At 41.3% G+C, this 18,989-nt stretch overlaps 1 protein-coding gene across 2 annotated transcripts; it reads right to left on the bottom strand.

Annotated features, from left to right (window-relative positions):
• Positions 1 to 4,305: 4,305 nt before the first annotated feature.
• On the bottom strand, positions 4,306 to 18,446 carry pck2 (phosphoenolpyruvate carboxykinase 2 (mitochondrial)). Of its 2 annotated transcripts, none has more exons than XM_012958314.3 (10): positions 18,205 to 18,446; positions 11,109 to 11,363; positions 10,712 to 10,896; positions 8,684 to 8,887; positions 8,412 to 8,599; positions 8,115 to 8,277; positions 7,550 to 7,768; positions 7,210 to 7,347; positions 5,505 to 5,600; positions 4,306 to 5,134 (listed from the first exon to the last, which is right to left on the bottom strand). In XM_012958314.3, exons 1-10 carry the CDS (start codon positions 18,231 to 18,233, stop codon positions 4,680 to 4,682), a joined length of 1,932 nt encoding a protein of 643 aa, XP_012813768.1. In that variant the 5' UTR covers positions 18,234 to 18,446; the 3' UTR covers positions 4,306 to 4,679.
• Between the last annotated feature and the right edge of the window lie 543 nt (positions 18,447 to 18,989).

Genomic DNA, 18,989 nt, shown 5'->3' on the forward strand with positions numbered 1-18,989 from the left:
TGCAAAAGTATGTACTAGTATGCTATGATCCCTCAGCAATCTGGCAGTATTTCAAGTGTGTGTATGGATCGACTATTACAATAGTTGCCTTCGTATTTATTAGCAACTGTTTTGCATTACAGTTTAGCAGACACCTTTGCCCTCATGTCAAAAAAGTATATGTTCAGATAGAGACAAAAGATGTTTTTTGCCAAGCAAAGAAGTAAAATGGCTGATGAAACTTTCTTTGATGCATATATTTAGAATATTCCTCTGCAAGTTTATGTGGCTAAGAAAACTGCTAATCATGCTGCTGGACTCTAGTTAATAATTGACAGTTCCTTCCCTGTACAAGGATCTGCATAACTTGTTGACTTAAGAGAATTTTACTGCTTCGGTTAGTGATTAAAAGGTGTATATAAAGGCAAGCGTTAACCACTGTTCCAGTGTCTGTGGCTTGGAACAAATCAGTTCAGAAGAGCTGAATAAACACATTTTTATGATCAAAACTCTTATACCACATGCTAAGTCACCAGATCTTTCATGGTTTTTGAAGGATGAACTGCCTTTATCCAGTCATATAGCCTGATGGCAAAATGTTCAGACCACAGGGCAATCCAGGAACAGGTGGCTTTCCAAAATCAGACAAAGAACACATACAAGTTCCTCTGAATACTCATCTGTCAGTCCTATACACTCAAAGAAACCAGCCAGATTGGCTGACCATACTGCCATGTTTATAGAGTAAAGGTGGCTGATAAAAGCTGCTGACCAGGTCACTGAAGATTGACTTGGAAGCTTACTGGCTGTGTATGGGTTTTTCTCCATTTTGATCAGATTTTGGTTAAGGCAGCAATCAACAAGATATCTATTGTGCATCATTCTGTCAAATGGTGACTGCATCAGAGAGTTGATGTTGCCTTCCTGGATCTGTGGAATATCGGCGGATATCAGCTGCATGTTCCTGCACCCAGGCGGATTCAGTGCATCCACATGCAGGCACAACTAGAAGAATTTTCAAGTGTATGGGCTCATTGTCAGCCAACTCTTATCCGACAGACAAGAAACTTTATTTCACATTAAATGCTGATGCATTTCATGTTTTAATGCATAATCATAGTTTGAGAGCATTAAACGCATCAGAATTTGATGCATAATGTTGAAGTGCAGAAGCTGCTCGGACAAGTAGTGAAACATCTTCCATGATTACTCGGCACATCCAGTTGCTCTATATTTACTTCTACTAGATAATAAAGCTTCTTCTTTGAACTTCCATCACTGGCTAATGGAATGCACGTGTGCATGCCTTTGACTGGCCTTCGAAAAATGTATTTTCTTGTGTAGATGTGCAAAACTGCAGCAAATCTAATTATACAAAATAGGGATTAAGAAAGATGCAAGGCAGCTACATACCTTGGCCTAAAGCTGGCCATACACGTGGCGATCCGACGATGTTTCGTACGACCATCGGTCGCACGAAACATCGTCAGATCCGCCACACACCATTCAGGGCTGAATCGGCAGGTAAGGAGGTAGAAACAATAGGATTTCTACCTCCTTCTGCCGATTCAGCTCTGAAGGGAGAATTTTGGTCAGGCGCCTTCTATGGCGCCCGATCAAAATTTTCTAACCTGGCCGATCGACGAGCCGACCGATTTCAGCAGCTTCCTGCGACATCGGTCGGCTCGCTGACATACCATACACGCACCGATTATCGTACAAAACGAGGTTTCGTACGATAATATCGGTGCGTGTATGGCCACCTTTAAAGTTTTCTTGGACTTCTTAAGAGCCCACACAATCAGATGCTACAATCTAAGCGATGCTTGCTCAGTGTTCTGTCTCAGGGTGGCACCAGGAATTTTGCATTTACTCTTTATTAATTCTAACAGCCCTGAGCTTGCCAAACTCTAGTTCTAAGTCACAAGAGGGAGCCTTATGTATGTCCAAAAAAATCACTTGTGAACAGAAACAATAAAGAAGGCACACTAAAGGGCATTTACTGAGTAGAAGGCTTAAAAAAATGGACGCAATCCACCACTTTGTATATCTTCAGCTTTCTTTGGATTTTTTTTCTTCATTTTAGAGAACAGTGTATTGTGGTCACCCCCATAAATACTGTACTGCTTGCGTTCAGCAGCACTATATCTATGGGGGGCGGGAAGCACATAGGTGCCATCCCTTCTAACGTGCTAGTCATTTAGTCACGCAGTTTAGGGATCAGTGGAAGGCAATGGGGCACTGTACTCAGCTCTTGCATTGTTGCCCAGGTACATTGTGTATAAGCACTACTGACATTCTTGCATTCTTGGGGGGGGGGGGGGTGTTATTAGTTATTTGACATTTTCTATCTAATAAAAGTGATGCATGAAATACATTTTCTGCTGCACAGAAATAGCTACACATCATCAGGAATATAATTATGTTATTTAAGCACTGTATTTTAATTTATACTAAATTTTTAGTTTTTATAGTAGTTTGCCTATTTGTGGTTTTAAGTAAATTTGGAAAAATCTGCAGTAAGTATTATCTCTTTATTGTGCTTGTGGCCCCTTTCTGGATAGATGTGGCACCAGCTGAGTTTTAAGCAAGTGAGTTTGGCCTTTATAGTGTGCCTTTGACTGTTGAAAAGTAAAATTTATGTGCAATGGATGCCTGATAAAATGGCGGTGCAGTTCTGCTCTACAATTTTACCCTGGGTTAATACATTTTTTCCACTAAAAGGATCGCTGGCCCAGAGAAATAAACTTAGCAAATAAATTCACTGAATTTGTTACTCCCCTGAATTCAGAATTCCTTGTCCTTTTATGTATGGTATATAATAAGCCTCTCTGAATTATGTCATAGAAAAAATGGGGTTGTAGATAAATATTTAAGAGCTTGTTAGGCAGTATAAGCTGATGTATTCCTTTGGTGTCTTAAACAACAAGGGAATGCCTTGGTATCAAGTGCACACTAGGGCCTTAATTACAAACACAATGCTTTTGCCCCTGAATTCCAGTGTATTGGTGGGTGCCCATGAAGTAGCAAATGCTGCAACTTACATGCAGTTCATCCATGCATAAGCTAAGTTAGTCTATTATTAGTTAATCTATGTGTAAATGGCATCACTAACACAGCATGAATAATGACATTAATGGGTAATTTATGTGGTGCAAGTCAACTACATTTGTAGGTACAACAATTTTGGAATTGACAACTCTTAAAGGAGAAGGAAAGGTAAAAACTATGTAAGCTTTATCAAAATTACCATGTAATTACAGCCATAAGCACTTACAGAAACGCTGCACTGAGTCCTCTGTCAAAAGATACAGGATTTGTGGTCTCTCTGTTTTCCTATGCAAGAGACACGCAGCTCTCTCCTGTCTCCCCTCTCCTGCTCCCTCCTCCCTGAAGAATGCTATGAAACCCCTCCCCCCCACCCTTAGGAATGTGGATCTGAGCCAATCAGCAGGAAGCTTCCTTATAGTCTTACAAACTGGGCATGTACACTGGTCTGGGTGCAGGAGCGAGGCATTATGGGAACATTCTTTACACAGCTCAGCGTTTTTTTTCCTATGAGGGTTCTGATCATCTGAACAGGAGAAATATGGGGAGACTTAAGGGCACTATTGAGACAACTGAAGGTATGCCTGCAGCTTGAGATTAACTCTTTATTAGCCTTTCCTTCTCCTTAAAGATAAATGCTAATTCTAGGGCTCCCTTGCACACAGGTAAAAGAAGTACAGTAAATCAGGCTGAACCACCATTTTGGAATTTGGAGCAAGGTGTAAGGTGCAAGTGTATCTTCCTGTACCTTTGTTAACGGTGTATAAACATACATAGCCTTGCAGCCATTTTAGTGCTTTGCACTTATTTAATAAATGAGCCATACTAGTATGTATCTTTATATTTATGGTGCTATTTGTGCAAAACCTACTGCCTAGTTAATTAGCTGGGTGCCATTAGCTTTCTGTATTAAGCCCTAAGAGCTGTAGTGCCTTTTACAGCTGAAGGAAATAGAAATATTACTACAGTGACTTGACAACGCAAACCGCCTTAAGTAAGTCTATGACACTAGGTTTCAGAGATGTACTTGCCAATGCGTGTCTTGCAAAAACTCCACCAAAAAACGCAAAGTCGATCTTAGGCTCAGGCCTATTTATATAACAAATAATTGCTTTATACATTGTTCAGTTACTGCATGTTATTCAAGAACCCATGACTGATCAGGGTGACTGAATAGAGAACGCACCTCTCTTTGCTAACTGCTAAGGTTAAATCTAGAATGCTCTCTCTTTTGCAGTTTTCTTGGGTGACTCTGTCCCTCATACTGTAACATCACAGTTATTACAGCATTGTAAAATTTATTTCAATAAAAAAGGCAAAGAAATATCCCACAATCAAAGTCTTAATTCCTGAGTTCACCTCCCTAGTGCATTTCAGAGGCAGATTTGGGACACAGGTGATATTTTACTTTGGTTGCATTAAGGCACTGAACACTGCATTTACTCTTTGGTGTCTGGCTCATAATATGCAGTTGGAATCTTTCATGTTTTATTTACCCACCCCTTTAGTACCTTTACTGGTGCAACCCCATTGCTTAGTTTATTGAATGCAATGAGGCAATAATATTTCAGATTGTTTCATGTGGCAGGAAGACATCAATTCAGGATGGCGGCATGATAAGCTACTTGCCCTTCCCTCACAGTGCTGTCTAATCACATCTGTTTCACCCTCCCCTCCAAGCCCCGCAGCTCTTCCATAATTTGGGGTGGTAAATCATCAGTCACTTGTTCTGTTAGGTACTTCCCAACATCCTGAACTTCCTTCTCCCAGAATCCTTTTGGTAATGAAAATAATGCATTTGTGTCAACCCCCCCTAACCCTTGCAGATTGAGTGCTCCTTCAGCAGGAAGGTACCCAATGGCACTCTGGCGGGCACTTTCCTCTCCTTCTACCCTACGGAAGATCCAGTCAAGTACTCGGGCATTCTCCCCAAATCCAGGCCACAGGAAACCTCCATCTGCATCCTTTCGGAACCAGTTGACATGGAAGATTTTGGGAAGCTGCAGGCCTGGCCTCTTCTGTAGACTTAGCCAGTGAGAAAGGTATTGACCAAAATTATAGCCAAAGAAAGGTCGCATTGCAAATGGATCATGCATTATAACTTTACCTGTAGAGGAAAAATAGAGAAGGGAAAAGACATACATGAACAATATAACCGTTGACCAAGCGTTTTTGTATGAGGAATAATAAAGCATGTCTGGAAGATTCTAGGACAGGGGTGGGCAAACTTTTTGGCTCACGGGCCACATTACCCCCGGGCCGGACTGGGCCAGGGCGGGCAGGGCCAGGCCAGCGTTACGCCCCCTTTGTCTCTTTAATTCCGGCACGCCAATGACACCAAGTCTCGCGTGATGAGACTTGGCGGCGGGCCGGATTAAAAAGGCCAAGGGGCCGGATGTGGCCCGCGGGCCGTAGTTTGCCCACCCCTGTTCTAGGAAAAGAGCTGATGTGAAAAATACAAATGGTTTTGGCCTTACCCTTGTGTTCTGCAGCTGCCGTGGCCTCTGATCTCATAGAGGCTCCAACAAATACTCCATGATTCCAGTTATAGCTTTCATACACCAAGGGAACACCTGACAAGTAAATAATCAAAATTAGTTGCACATTTGAACTGTTAAAATATATCAAGTCAGAGTCTTTCTTACCTTTTTGTTTCAAAGACATATATTTGAAACAAAACTGCCACCCAGTTGTTCAGGTGTACCATAGATGTGGTGATTTCACTTCAGTGACAAATGTCCTGAAATGAGCAGACACCATTCTACCATAGCTCCACCCAATATAATTTAAGCCCCACTTCCTTTACAGGACAGAATTCTGGAGTACAATAAGGAACCAGGGATATTAACAGGTCTTCCATTGTTCTTTGTTTTACAGGTCCCACTGCTTATCTATGGGAATAAGACAAATGTAGCTCCACTAATAGAAAGGGCTCTGTATTAGTGCATATGTAAGCCTGGAACATGCACACGTCATATTTACACACATTTAAATTAAATATTAGTTTACATAAGCTCAGTGTCCACCAAAACTTGTATTGCATGGATAAAAAGAGGGAACAGAATGGCCACACCATTAAATATGAATAAATAATACAAAAAAAATAAACAGTCTATAATGAAATCATTGCTCAGTGTGACCATGTATGTTTAATACAGCCTGTTTTCCTGCTATCACTTTTAGACTAGAAAAACTGGTTGCAGTAAACTGCAGCATGAATAGTTTGCGGCATATGGATAGAAACAAGGGGGTGAAAAAATAAGCCCAGCATTTACAATCAGACATTTACTATAGTGAGTAAAGAAGATTGGATGTTAGAATGTTGCAACAACACATGGGTGCAAAAATAATGAGATCTTTCCCTACAGGAAAAAAAATTAACCTATCTGAAGGTGTTTAGGGAAATGAGTGGGCAGAAACAGTGAGCCTGTAGTTATTTACGGTGTGTTCTATAAAAGGTAAGAAACATAGTATTGTGAGTTATGTAAATATCTTTTCCAGTGGGATCATAAATATTAGCTATTTAAGTAGTTACGGGTGAAAGAAGAGAGAGGCTGTTACAAAGAAAGCTCAGGAAACTGGGTGTGACAAGTGAACGTGTAAGCAAAAATGGAGTGTTGCCAATGAACAAAGAGTGAGTTATAACTGTGGAAGTGAATGAGTGCAGGGAAGAAACCAGTTTGGTTTCAGAGCAAATGGTGACTACGTGGAGACTACGGAGCTGAAGAATGGAGGTGGAACAGGTGTGTTTGTGTCCTTGAAAAGCATGGCAATATATTATCCTGCAAAAGCATATTTTGGCACCAAAATACACAGCCTAACCATATGTACACTGTACTGCACACATAGAAAATCACCTAGTAAATTTGTTTTGCCCTGCACATCACATTCTGTAACTGTGCGTTTATAACATAAATATATATAGTTAGCTGTTTTAGAGGTGAGGGGATGAAACTAAGGAGAACTATACCTTGCCACCAACATTTCAATTTATATCTAAACATATGAATATAAAATTCCAGTTAAAGAAAGAGCTTATACAGTGCAGCCAAATTATGACCTGGTCTACAGCAGAGCTTGCAAGAACTTATTAAATAACTCAGAGAATCTAACTGCCAGAGATCATCAGCACAAAACACACTTACAGCTCATTTTTACCTACTCCTCAAGCTACTGTCTTACCCTCTGGCCTTCTCCCACCGAAGATAATAGCATCTATTGGAACACCTTCAGGGGACTCCCAGGCATCATCCATGATGGGACACTGAGCAGCAGGGGCACAGAAACGTGAATTTGGGTGGGCACAAGGCTCCTTGTCACCTAGGCAGAAAACAAGCACAGTCATAACGATGTGTCACAGAAGAAGAGGTAGTCACTAGCCAGCTATATGCCATGTTATGGTGGGAATATAAGAATGTTGTATTGTAAAACTGGGGTATGCATAAACCATTTTAAGAGAATACATTTTGGTTTATATCAGTGGGAAAATGTTTCATTCCAATCAGAGGAATCATTTGTTTACCTGGCTTCCAAGATTTGCCTAGCCAAGAAGTAACAGTAACCCCGGGAGGAAGTGGTTGATCCAGTCCCTCCCAGTATACGCCTCCATCACTGGTTTCTGCCACATTGGTAAAAATAGTATTTCTCTCCACAGTACTCAATGCATTAGGGTTGGTCTTTGCAGATGTCCCAGGAGCCACACCAAAAAAGCCATTTTCTGGATTAATGGCACGGAGTCGCCCTATGGAGGTGAAAAAGTCAAATTACTGGAGAATTTCAAAAATGTTGTCCTTGCCAATAAGCTTAAAGGCTTTCTGCTTATCTCCTTACATTTATTTACCTGCCTATGTGTTAAATGTAACTTGTTTTACTATAAAAATCTCTTCTAAAGACAAACCACTACATATATACACACGCATATATATATATATACACACACACACTCATTTTATGGTCTCCTTAACCATTAAGTAATTTATATCCTTCCTCATAAGACGCTTTTAGGCTAAAGACACGCCATTAAACATCTTAAAAAAACCTATGTCCCCTCCTAAAGCTAATATGGCTTCACTTTCCATCGACCTCACCTTCACTGTCAAATTTCATCCAAGCGATGTCATCTCCTACACATTGCACCTTCCAGCCAGGCAAAGATGGGCGCATCATTGCAAGGTTAGTTTTTCCACAGGCACTTGGGAAGGCAGCAGCAATGTATCTCTTGCGCCCAGCAGGATTTGTGATACCCAAAATCTGGCAGGTGACAGACAGCCCATGAATTCAGGGCACAGAAGTGGGAGAGAGAAGGTGCAGAAGACAGGATAGAAAGGAGGCAGTGTAGAGTGCAGGAGAGATAGGGCACATGGGTCAGGCAGCTCTTCTCTCACCAGCATATGTTCAGCCAACCATCCCTCATCCTTGGCTATTCGGGAAGCAATACGAAGAGCAAAACATTTTTTCCCTAGCAGAGAATTTCCCCCATATCCACTGCCAAAGGAGACAATCTCACGGGAGTCTGGAACATGGGCGATAATTGTCTTCTCCGGGTTGCAAGGCCATGAATTTACAAGGGGTGCTGCACAAGGGAAAGTGGGTGTTACATATACACAATATTTCTTAGTATATTAGTGTCTTCTTTTGCCACTGGGAGTGCCATTACCTTTCAGGGGAAGTGGCTGCCCCACTGAATGTAAACATTTTACAAACTCTCCATCTCCCAAGGCATCAAGAACCTGTGAACCCATCCGTGTCATGATGCGCATGCTGGCTACTACGTAAGGGGAGTCAGTAAGTTGCACGCCATATTTAGACAATGGGGAACCTACAGGACCCATGCTGAATGGAAGCACATACATGGTACGACCTGAAAGAAAAGAATGATATGTCAGAGCACATTCTCAAAGAATAGATAATGAAGGTATATTAATAGAAAGCGGTGATAAAGAGGAAGAAGGACAAGCAAGTAGAGAGAATACAACAGTACCTAGAAAGGGAAGTTTGAGAACAAACTTCACGTTGGTTTGAAAAACATGAAGTCGTTGAATGAAATGTGATTGGCTGTTGTTGGTTCCACCCAGTTTTTCTAACCTTGGATCACAATTATATAGTAAAAACCACTGTGCAAAGTTGGGAACCCTGGTTTTAATAGTGTCTGAATGGCAGCAATTTAAATTTCCCCACTGAAAGTCAATGAGTGACATCTGATTGGCGGTTGGTGGCTCTGCCCACTTTTTCTAATCTGAAACTGCAGTTACCCAGTGACTAACGCTGCAAAGTTTAGGGACCCTAAGATTAATAATTAAAGAATGGCAGCAGTTTAAATTTAAACCAATAAAAGTCAATAGGTGAATTGTGATTGGTGGCCCTGTCCACTTTTTCTAACCTTGAGTCGAAGTGACCCAGTGACAAACTGCAAAGTTTGGGCACCCTGGCATAAATAGTGTGAGAATGACAGCATTTTATACTTATGCCAATGAAACTGAATGAATGAAATCAGATTGGTTATTAGTGGCCCAAGCCACTTTTCCTATTTTTAAACTGCAGTCCCCCAGTGACAAACTCAAAGTTTGGGGACTCAGGCATAAAAATTGTGGGACTGACAGCATTTTACAGTTCACCATTGAAAGTAAATAGGTGAAATATGATTGGCTATTGGTGTCTCTGACCACTTTTTCTAACTTTGAATGGCAAATACCCAGTGAGTCACTGGGTATTTGCCATTCAAAGTTAGAAAAAGTGGTAGTGACTAAATTTGTAAAGTTTAACAACCCTGGAATTAATAGTTAAATAATGGCATCAGTTTAAATATAAACCAAATAAATATGATGAGTGGAAATAGATTGGCTATTGGTGGCTCCACCCACTTTTCCTAACCTTTAACCTTTGTCCCCCAGCTGTGAAAAGGTGACAGTGCAAAGGGGACACTAGCATTAAACGTGTGAGAATGGCAGCAGTTTAAATTTCCCCACTGAAAACAATGAAAGAAATGTGATTGGCTTTTGGCGGCCCCACCCAGTGACTGACTGTGCAAAGTTTGGGAACCCTGGCATCAAAACAATAAAATTCAATAGATGAAATCGGATTGGGAAAAGTGGGCAGCGCCACCAACAGCCAAACTAAAAATGCAGTCCCCTAGTGACCAACTGTGAAAAGTTTGGGGACCCTGGTGTTAATACTGTGAGAATGGCAGCAGGTTGAATTTCCCCACTGAAAGTTAATAGGTAAAATTATATTGGCTGTTGTTGGCCCCTCACACTTTGGGTCATCCAACAAATGTTGCCATTTCATTTGGGGTGACCCCATGATTATGTTAAGTTTGGGGAATGTAGCTTCAAAGCTGTAAGTGTGGCAGCATTTTTAAAATCTTCCCTGTCAAAGTCAATAGCAAAATTGAGGTGTTCAGAGCAGCGCCAAAAAAAATTGGGGTGCGAGATCGCTTAGAAAAGCACAAGGAACCTGCTCCGCTATAGGGCGAAGAAGTGTGGGGAGTTTGGGTGTTGTACCTAAACCTGTAGGAGGAGTAGCGTTTAGAAAATAGGGGGCGTTAAGAATAATAATAAGAAAAGCGGAAGAATAAGCTGAAGTCGAAGAACAATATGTTGGGTTTTTCAAACCAACATAGTGATTTTGGAAAATATCAGAAAACACAAAGGAAATGTAGAGGAAAGACAGGCAGCATCCAACAGACCCCTCATGCAGCCAGGAAAGCGCTCTGCTTTTGCTCTTTCAAAATCTTGTGGGGACATCCAATTCCCAAGCTGTCCCTTGACTCCAGTTGTAGGGATTGGCACGGTGTCCCTCATGTTCTCTGTCACAATCACAGTCTTACTTTCAACCCGAGCAACATCCTTTGGATCAGTCCTAGCCAGCCAGCTGTAAGCAGGAAAACAGATATTACTGTGTTTATTGGCATATTAGGAATAGTGGCACATTATTATTATTGCTAGTTATAAAAAGCAGAAACATGTTATAATATAGTGACCTTAAAACAGGGCTAGGAATGAGACCCACAAGATAACAGCATAATGTGAAATTATATTGGCCACAGGGAAACATGTAACTAAGACAGGAGGCCAGTTTCTCACCAGTTGGGGTACTTGTGCAGTTTCTTCAACATCCCTTCTTGCTGCAGTACTGTGACTATTGTTTCATTCTCTGTGGCTGATCCATCACAGATGTGAATGTTTTGGGGGTCACAAAGTTCTGCTCCTTTTACAACAAACTCTCTGACCGCGGGGGGCAGCCGCTCCATTTGCCCACTTAGAACCCGCACAGCATGTGCCCCCCGGCACCTTGTTTTCTGTGATTCCACCCATCCTCTCACTATTCTGGAGCAAGGCCTAAAGGAAAGGAACAGGTTAAAAATGTCATGCAATTTCATAAATTGAGTCTTTTTTTATAAAACTCGAAGTTAAAGTGCATGTTTATTAGAATTCAGCCTATACCAAGAACCAAAAGGAAAACTACAAATATAGAACAAATATGCTGTAGCAATAATAATAACCCCAGTAAACTTTTAAAGCTTTATATTATAATGGGCCATAGTGGGACACTGTTATTTCTGACCTTGTGAGAGCAGAGAAAGAAAGTTATTTATATGTACCTACCATAAACTGACTGTGCACATTCTTCTGAAAAGTGCAATATATCATACTCTCAACACAAATTTTGAAGGGGCCGAACATACTTTTTGCCTATTGTTTTAATCACAAAAAAATCAAGGTTTTTGTTGTTGTGGAATATCTGTTAGTTCTCATAAAATTGTAAAACTGACAGCAATTCCTTTGTTCTGAATGTTACGTTGGGCAAAAACCAGCCAACCCAAATGGTACCCAACCAATTGGCCTCGAGGCCAAATGGACAGATATATCATACAATTGTCATGCATGTACAACTTTTCAATTTTTCCAGGCGTGCAAGTACCATAAAATTGGTAAAAGTAAAACTTGCATTTACACTTTCATTTAAGTTAGATTTCAAAATTTACATAATTAAAAAAAAAACCCTTTAACTTGTACAGTATTAGTCCCACAAGTGGGACAATGTAGGCCAAAATCACCAAAGCTAACTTCTTCTTCAAAAGAAAATATTTTGGCATGCAGGGGATTTAATCAGTTAGTTTAAATACTGTAAGTATTATTTCAGGCATTATTTCTTAATTATAATTATTAATCCCAGCATCCCCTTCATAGTTTAAATTCAATAGTATATGGATTTTGAAAACCACATTATTAAAGGAACAGTAACATCTAAAAATTAAAGTGAAATAAAAAAATAAAAGAAATTCCAGTATACAGTAATGGACTGTTACCCTGCACTGGTACACCTGATGTGTTTGCCTCAGAAAAGCTACTATAGTTTATATTCAGAATGCTGCTGTGTAGCCATGTGGGCAGCCATTCAAAGGAGAAAAGGTACAGGTTACGTAACAGATAAAACACCATTGTATTCTACAGAGTTTATCAGTTATCTGCTATGTAAAGGTCCCCATACACGGGCCGACTATAGCTGCCGATATCGGTCCCTTGGACCGATTCAGCAGCTAATCGGCCCGTGTATGGGGAGAGCAGAGCGGCCTGGCCGACCGAGATCTGGCCTGAAATTGGGCAGATCTCGATCGGCCAGGTTAGAAAATCTGGTCGGATCGGGGACCGCATCGGCTCGTTGATGCGGTCCCCGATCCGACTGCCCCATTGCCGCCGACATAATCTGATCGTTTGGCCCCAGGGCCAAACGATTGGATTATTTTTTTTTTAACCTAAATGCTCCCCGATATCGCCCACCCATAGGTGGGGATATCGGGGGAAGATCCGCTCGCTTGGCGACATCGCCAAGCGAGCGGATCTGCTCGTGTATGGCCACCTTAACCTGTGCCTTTTTCTCCTCTTTTCCAGCTTGAATGGCTGCCCCCATGGCTACACAGCAGGGTATTTATATAATCTATAGTAGGGTTTCTGTAGCAAACACACAACTATTAGCAGTGCAGGGCAACAATACATTATATTTCATGCACTTTAAAAAGTTTTCATTTTTTGGTGTTACGGTTTCTTTTAAGGCCAAGATACAAATCTACCTTTACTTTATTCCTAAAAAGCCTCATCCTCTTATTACAATAATGTATTTTTTCTTGTGGAAGGATTTAATCCAAAAACTATAAAATACAACAAAGACAGCTGGGCAATATGATGTTAAGAACCTTTACATACATAGAATTTACACTTGTGGTTTTCAGTCCTCCTGTCTCGCTTGAATGTTTCCTGACATCTAACAGTGCAGCTCTGGTGATCTGCCAAAAACTAACCATCTACTTTTTAATGCAGTGCTGGATATATGTGGTGCAATACCGGAAAAGTCAGGAAACTTGCAGAGTTGGTGGGGCAAAGATCATGCTTTAAAATTTGTGATAATCAGTTATGTGAATCTATACAGAAGCACAGAGTGTGTCTAAAAACAAACAAGATTACAGAGTTACATGCAACACACAAAGTCACACAGTCAGTGTTGATGTGCCCTCATATTAAGGAGGCAGCAACCACACTCATGGCCAATGGCACAGGTTTCACCAGGTTGATATACAAAAATACTGTATATTGTTCAGTGTAATTTTTGTAAAGGGGAACTGTCATTGAAATAACTGTGTTTAAACTGTTGTGTATTCTTAATAGTTATTTTTCACAAATAGGTTTTATTATTTTTAGTGTGCATCCTCAAAGTAACATTTTTCCTACTTTAGACAACTCAACCATGCTGTCTGTCAGTGGTACACTGCAACTTGCTGACTCCACCAATGCGAGTTTAAATGTGTGTGTGTGACTAGTTCACTGGTGTGTATGTAATAGTTCAGCCAGTCTTTTGCAAGTACTTTTTGCCACAGAAAAAATTCTGTTTGGGTAATACTAGTCTACACCAGTTCTTCTTGTTTTTCTGAAATGATAGAAGACCTCCTCCTGTCCATTGCCCCTAAGGACCTTTAACCCCAACATGGCATAAACAGCAAGTAACCAAGAGCTAAGGTCATCTATGAAACAAACATGCAGCTATTTACCAGGATAAATAAAGCAATTAACAATCTTGTAAAGCAGGGATCCCCAACCTTTTATACCCATGAGCCACATTTATATGGAAAAAGTGTTGGGGAGCAACACAAGCATGCTCCTGGGGGTAATAAGAGCAATAAGAGCTATAAGTGGCTATTTAATAGCCCCTATGTGGGTTATTGTGAATACTTGGTTTTTATGCAACCAAAACTTGCCTCCTTACCAAAAATTCAAAAAATGAGCACCTGCTTTGAGGCCACAGTGAGCAACTTCCAAGGGGTTGGTGAGCAACATGTTGCTCAGGAACCACTGGTTGGGGAACACTGTTGTAAAGCAACAGCTGCCTCAGAGGTGCAAGACAAATAAAAGAAACAGCATATATTATTATTATATATATCAGATGATTGTATGAATGCAGAATGAAGAAATACCAAGTGAATTTCAACATAAATGGGCTAAAAGGACTATGCCACACTGGTACTTTGACTCAGTTGGGCCCCAAGCTACTTAGACGTTCCTTTTTGTGGCAGTGGAAAACAAGCTATTGTGCTCCTCTGTGTTTTGACTGGGGCAATGATACATACATGTTATTATACACTACCAATAGGCACCATCTCCAATCACTTTATATTATAGATAATAGGATCTGGAATAGTAAACATGAGAATCTATTGTACAGATGCACAGATTCTTGTTTCAAGGTGATATACACCCTGTAATTCCCATTATGGCCCTCTGGAGATAAAACACCATTGCCATATGAACGGTTTTTATTCTGTGAACAGACAGCCACAAATGACTTTTGACCCTATCTTATCACTTAAGCATAAAAACAATGTTATTTTATGTTACTGCTTATCAGTTATTTGCTTTACAAAGTTGTCCATTGTGGCCTTATCATGGAGCTCCAAGCTTTCCCTGAGACAAGCTGCTGTTTACCAGACTACCAACTGCAAACACGCAGTAATATGGATGGATAATATTGTATGTCCCTCTGGACCAGACTGAGACACCCAGACAGAGTAAGTTCTTCCAGATAGATAAGTCCAACTCAAGAGAAACACAAAGTTCTAGTATGTCTTGCCTGAAATGGCCAGTGTTGTTAGTGGTAAACTACACACAGGATATTTGGTAAGCCATCTGTAGCATTAGGCATTCTGTGATTCATATTCTAACACCCTTCCTGCCTAACCAGAGTGGCATGAATGCTGCCTGATGGTGCGTTGCAGGGTGTCTCCAGTGACATTGCATGTCGAACTCTTGCCCTAGTAGAGTGAATTCTAAGTATATGGAGTTCTTATGGAAGATATTGGGCCCTGTGGGAGTCTACCTTTATAGGAATTTTCAACACAGCCCACAACATGCCAGGGCTGATATTTAATACCAGTCATTTATTGGGAGTGGAAATGGCACAACTGCCTGGGTCCAGCTTAATGACTGCATTGAGACTTTGTAGAATGGCAAAACATGATGGCAGACTGAGTGATTGAATTAACACTAAAGACAGATGGTCGCCCTGCATTAGATATAAATGCTTAGCAAGTGCAAGATATTTCAAAAGCCAATAAAAGCTCAGCACTTAATTATGCAGAGTCTAGCACTGCCTGGGCCTATCCTGAAAATCGACAATCCTAATCTATTCTTTAGGAATAAAAGAATGCAGAAAAATAGCTGGTCACTGATAATGTACATTCAAAAGATCACTGATATGAGAGACTTAACTGCAGCAGTTTAAAGGACAAGTACACCTTTTTTTACCTCTTTTCAACACAAGCAAAAAAAAAAAAAAAATAAGCGATTTTGCTAAAAACACATTCTCCTTATTCTTTAAAAAAGAAAAAATAATATATAATGTGATTTGTTTTTTTTGTTATCATAAGGCAATAACAGAGCATTATAAACACTATCTCACACTACCTCACCTTTACGTGAGTAAGTTTAAATAGCAAAACTAAGCTCTATATAAAACCTCCTTCCCTCTACCCTTTGTTGCAGCTGCTTTGGGTTACGTATAAGCAGAGGTCCATCATGCAGGAGGATCTGTGCACTGGTAATCCAAATCACGAGACCCAAACATGGAGTAACTTCAGTTTCCCTAAACGATTTTGCTCAAGAGATATCATAAACCACAAACAATAGGTAAAAAGTATGTTCAACACAAGCCGTATTAATTCACTGCATGATGAAAAAGCAGGGGTAAAATGACCCTTTAATATAAGGCACAGTCGGGCATGCTCAATCTTTGTACTCCTGACCATATACTAGCAACTAAAATCTTGTGAACAACATAAATGAAGTGGGAGGTCCCAGATTTAGGGTTATGACACATGTTGCTACTTGTAGCCAGCTGCATGTCACGGCTACAAAACAGATATTTTGTACCCGTGACAAGTATCTCGTGTGTCCTTAGTGCAGCTAGCTTACCACAATGGGGCAATCACACTTCTAATACAAAATAAGTAAAAACACCCAGACAATTGGGAATCAGAAACTTAGCAGTATATGGTAATGCCATGACAACAACTGTATGACAAATGCATGACTAGGGTTTAGGTAGCCTGCTGCTCCATACAAGGAGAGTTTGCCCCTAGAAACTTTATACAGGTCAGGCCAGACAGGCAATCTGTGAATTCTGGCAAATGCCAGAGGGGCTGCTGTAAGATGCCATAGACAGTCACTATTAGTGGGCTGCTGGGGGGCTGTTTGGGACTCCGAGTACTTGAAATGCCAGGGCCTATTTTGAATCCCAGCCCAGGCCTGGTACAGGTTGCTGTTATGATCAAGGTGGCCCTGTGGCCTTGTTATTAGTTACCGAGGCCCAAATGTCAAGACAACAAAGGGGGTTTAAACCCTGAAGACTCTGCACTAAGCAAACTCAAAACTTGCTGGTTGCTTGATATGTGTAAGTGGTGTATGATAAAATGTGCTAAAATAATGGGCTAAAATAACTGAAGAAATAGACCTCCCAGGTGCATGCCCATCAGAAAGGTGTACCTATATACTGCTGGCACTGTACATGGCAGATCAGTTTAGTATGTTCCCAGTGGGATCCATTATCCCTCCCTATCAATATAAATCCATGTCAGCAGAAGCATCAGCACTTCCCTGTTCCTGTTTATGACTAGTTCATGGAGTGTTGCCTGATGTTTCCCTAGTGCACCAGCAATCAGAAGAGGCCTTCTTCTAACATGAAGGGCTAAACTACGGATGTCATTAGACTGAACCAGCAGATCCTGAGAATGCTGGGGGTCCAGAAAAAACCCACATCCCTCCTGCATATAACCATGCAATCACTGGTGGGAGGGGGTCATGGTAACCTGACATAGAGGGGTGCCGCAAACGTTTTTTTTCCAGGGTGGGCCAGAAAAAGAAGAGACTTAACTTTAAACTTATCCCACTGACAGAACCCCAATGCTGATATAACAATTTTGCCATAAACTGGCTGCCATGTTTCTGTAACTATCACATAGAAATCAGTTCCAGGTAACACGGGCTATTGTTTGCGACCTTGGACACATCACTTATTGTACTGTGTCTCTGGCGCCAGAATTACATGGAACCGGACTTTCTGTGATTAAATGCATAAAGCACAATATAATGAATGATATTAATTCAACACAGTAAGAAATGAAGCGGTGCAGGGTCTGGGGCTCTTCAGATTGCCTGGGCTGTGATGTCTTAGATACCTCCCTCCATTTGCTAAATTATAAATGTATGTGCTCACTATGCAGGTTGCAGCAACAAAAGCAGAAAAGAGGGAGACGCTAGTAATGCTAGATGGTCAAGGGATGCAGAGATGAGTGAGTTGTAGTTCAACACCAGTTATAGGGCTGCAGGTTGGACTTCCACATGCCTGATATATTTGCTTGGAACATATAAAAATGACCTGCAATTTATGACTTATACGTTTATCCCACGTTGTGTACATCAAAAGCAAGACCCAGCAGCCTAAATGAAACTATCTTCAGGTGTTCAGCAAGCATTAGCTCCAGACTTGCATCTACCTGGCCATGTGCTGCTACTGGAGAGTCAGGAGATACAGGGGGAATGGGTGCAGTACTGTGCATGCCAATGGAGGTCATTCGAGGGGATATCAGTTACCTCAGTAGGACAGCTGTGCCATGCCTGCCTACCTCATACTCACCCCACAGCGCGTACGTAGAAGGACGGCATATCAGTGGCAGTAAAGGAGAGCAGAGCTGCTGAGACTGCTCCTTCTGGAGGAGAGGAAAGGCAGAGTGCAGGAATACTGAGTCCAACAGAGGGGAGGGAAAAGAGGCCGAGGAGGGGCAGGGCAAGAGAAAGACCAGTTGGGGGTGGTTAAATTAGGCTAAAGGTCTGATCTTGTTTATCTGTACGTGTGTTACATCCTGCAGCAGTAGAATAATTGCAGCGCACACCCCCAAGTCATCGTGTCACCCAGTCTTCCCCCTCCCCGGCTTCCTAGAATAACCGGACGTTCCCCTCACGCAATTGGCTCAGTCTAGCCGAGCCTCTCTTCCTATTCGCCACGCCCACCTCCCTCGTATGCCTTCCTACTTCTGTAAGAATTGTGCCAAGTCACTGGCTGCAATCTCTGCTACTCGGGGCGCCCCCTCCTCTTTGTACAGCTGATGTAACTCTGTGCGGATCTTGAGGCATGTACCCCCACAAACAGATGGGGCTGGTGTACGTGTGCATGGAACATGGTGTAATGAAAGTTCTTGTTTCGTTTTACTGGGGGGGTGCTTGCGCCCTGAGTATATTGCACTGAGCCTCTGTGCCTCTACAGGAATAACAGCAAATATAACTGGATCATTAGGATTTTGCATTCATACTGTGTGATTTTACATGAATATATTTTATTCAGTTTAATTATGAATGTTATTTATGGAGGGGGGGGCACAGAGATCAGTTGAAGTAGGGACACACTAGTTGGGACCCTGAAAA

The sequence above is a fragment of the Xenopus tropicalis genome, chromosome 1 (assembly GCF_000004195.4).
Source record: "Xenopus tropicalis strain Nigerian chromosome 1, UCB_Xtro_10.0, whole genome shotgun sequence".
In the NCBI taxonomy this organism is placed as follows: Eukaryota; Metazoa; Chordata; class Amphibia; order Anura; family Pipidae; genus Xenopus; species Xenopus tropicalis.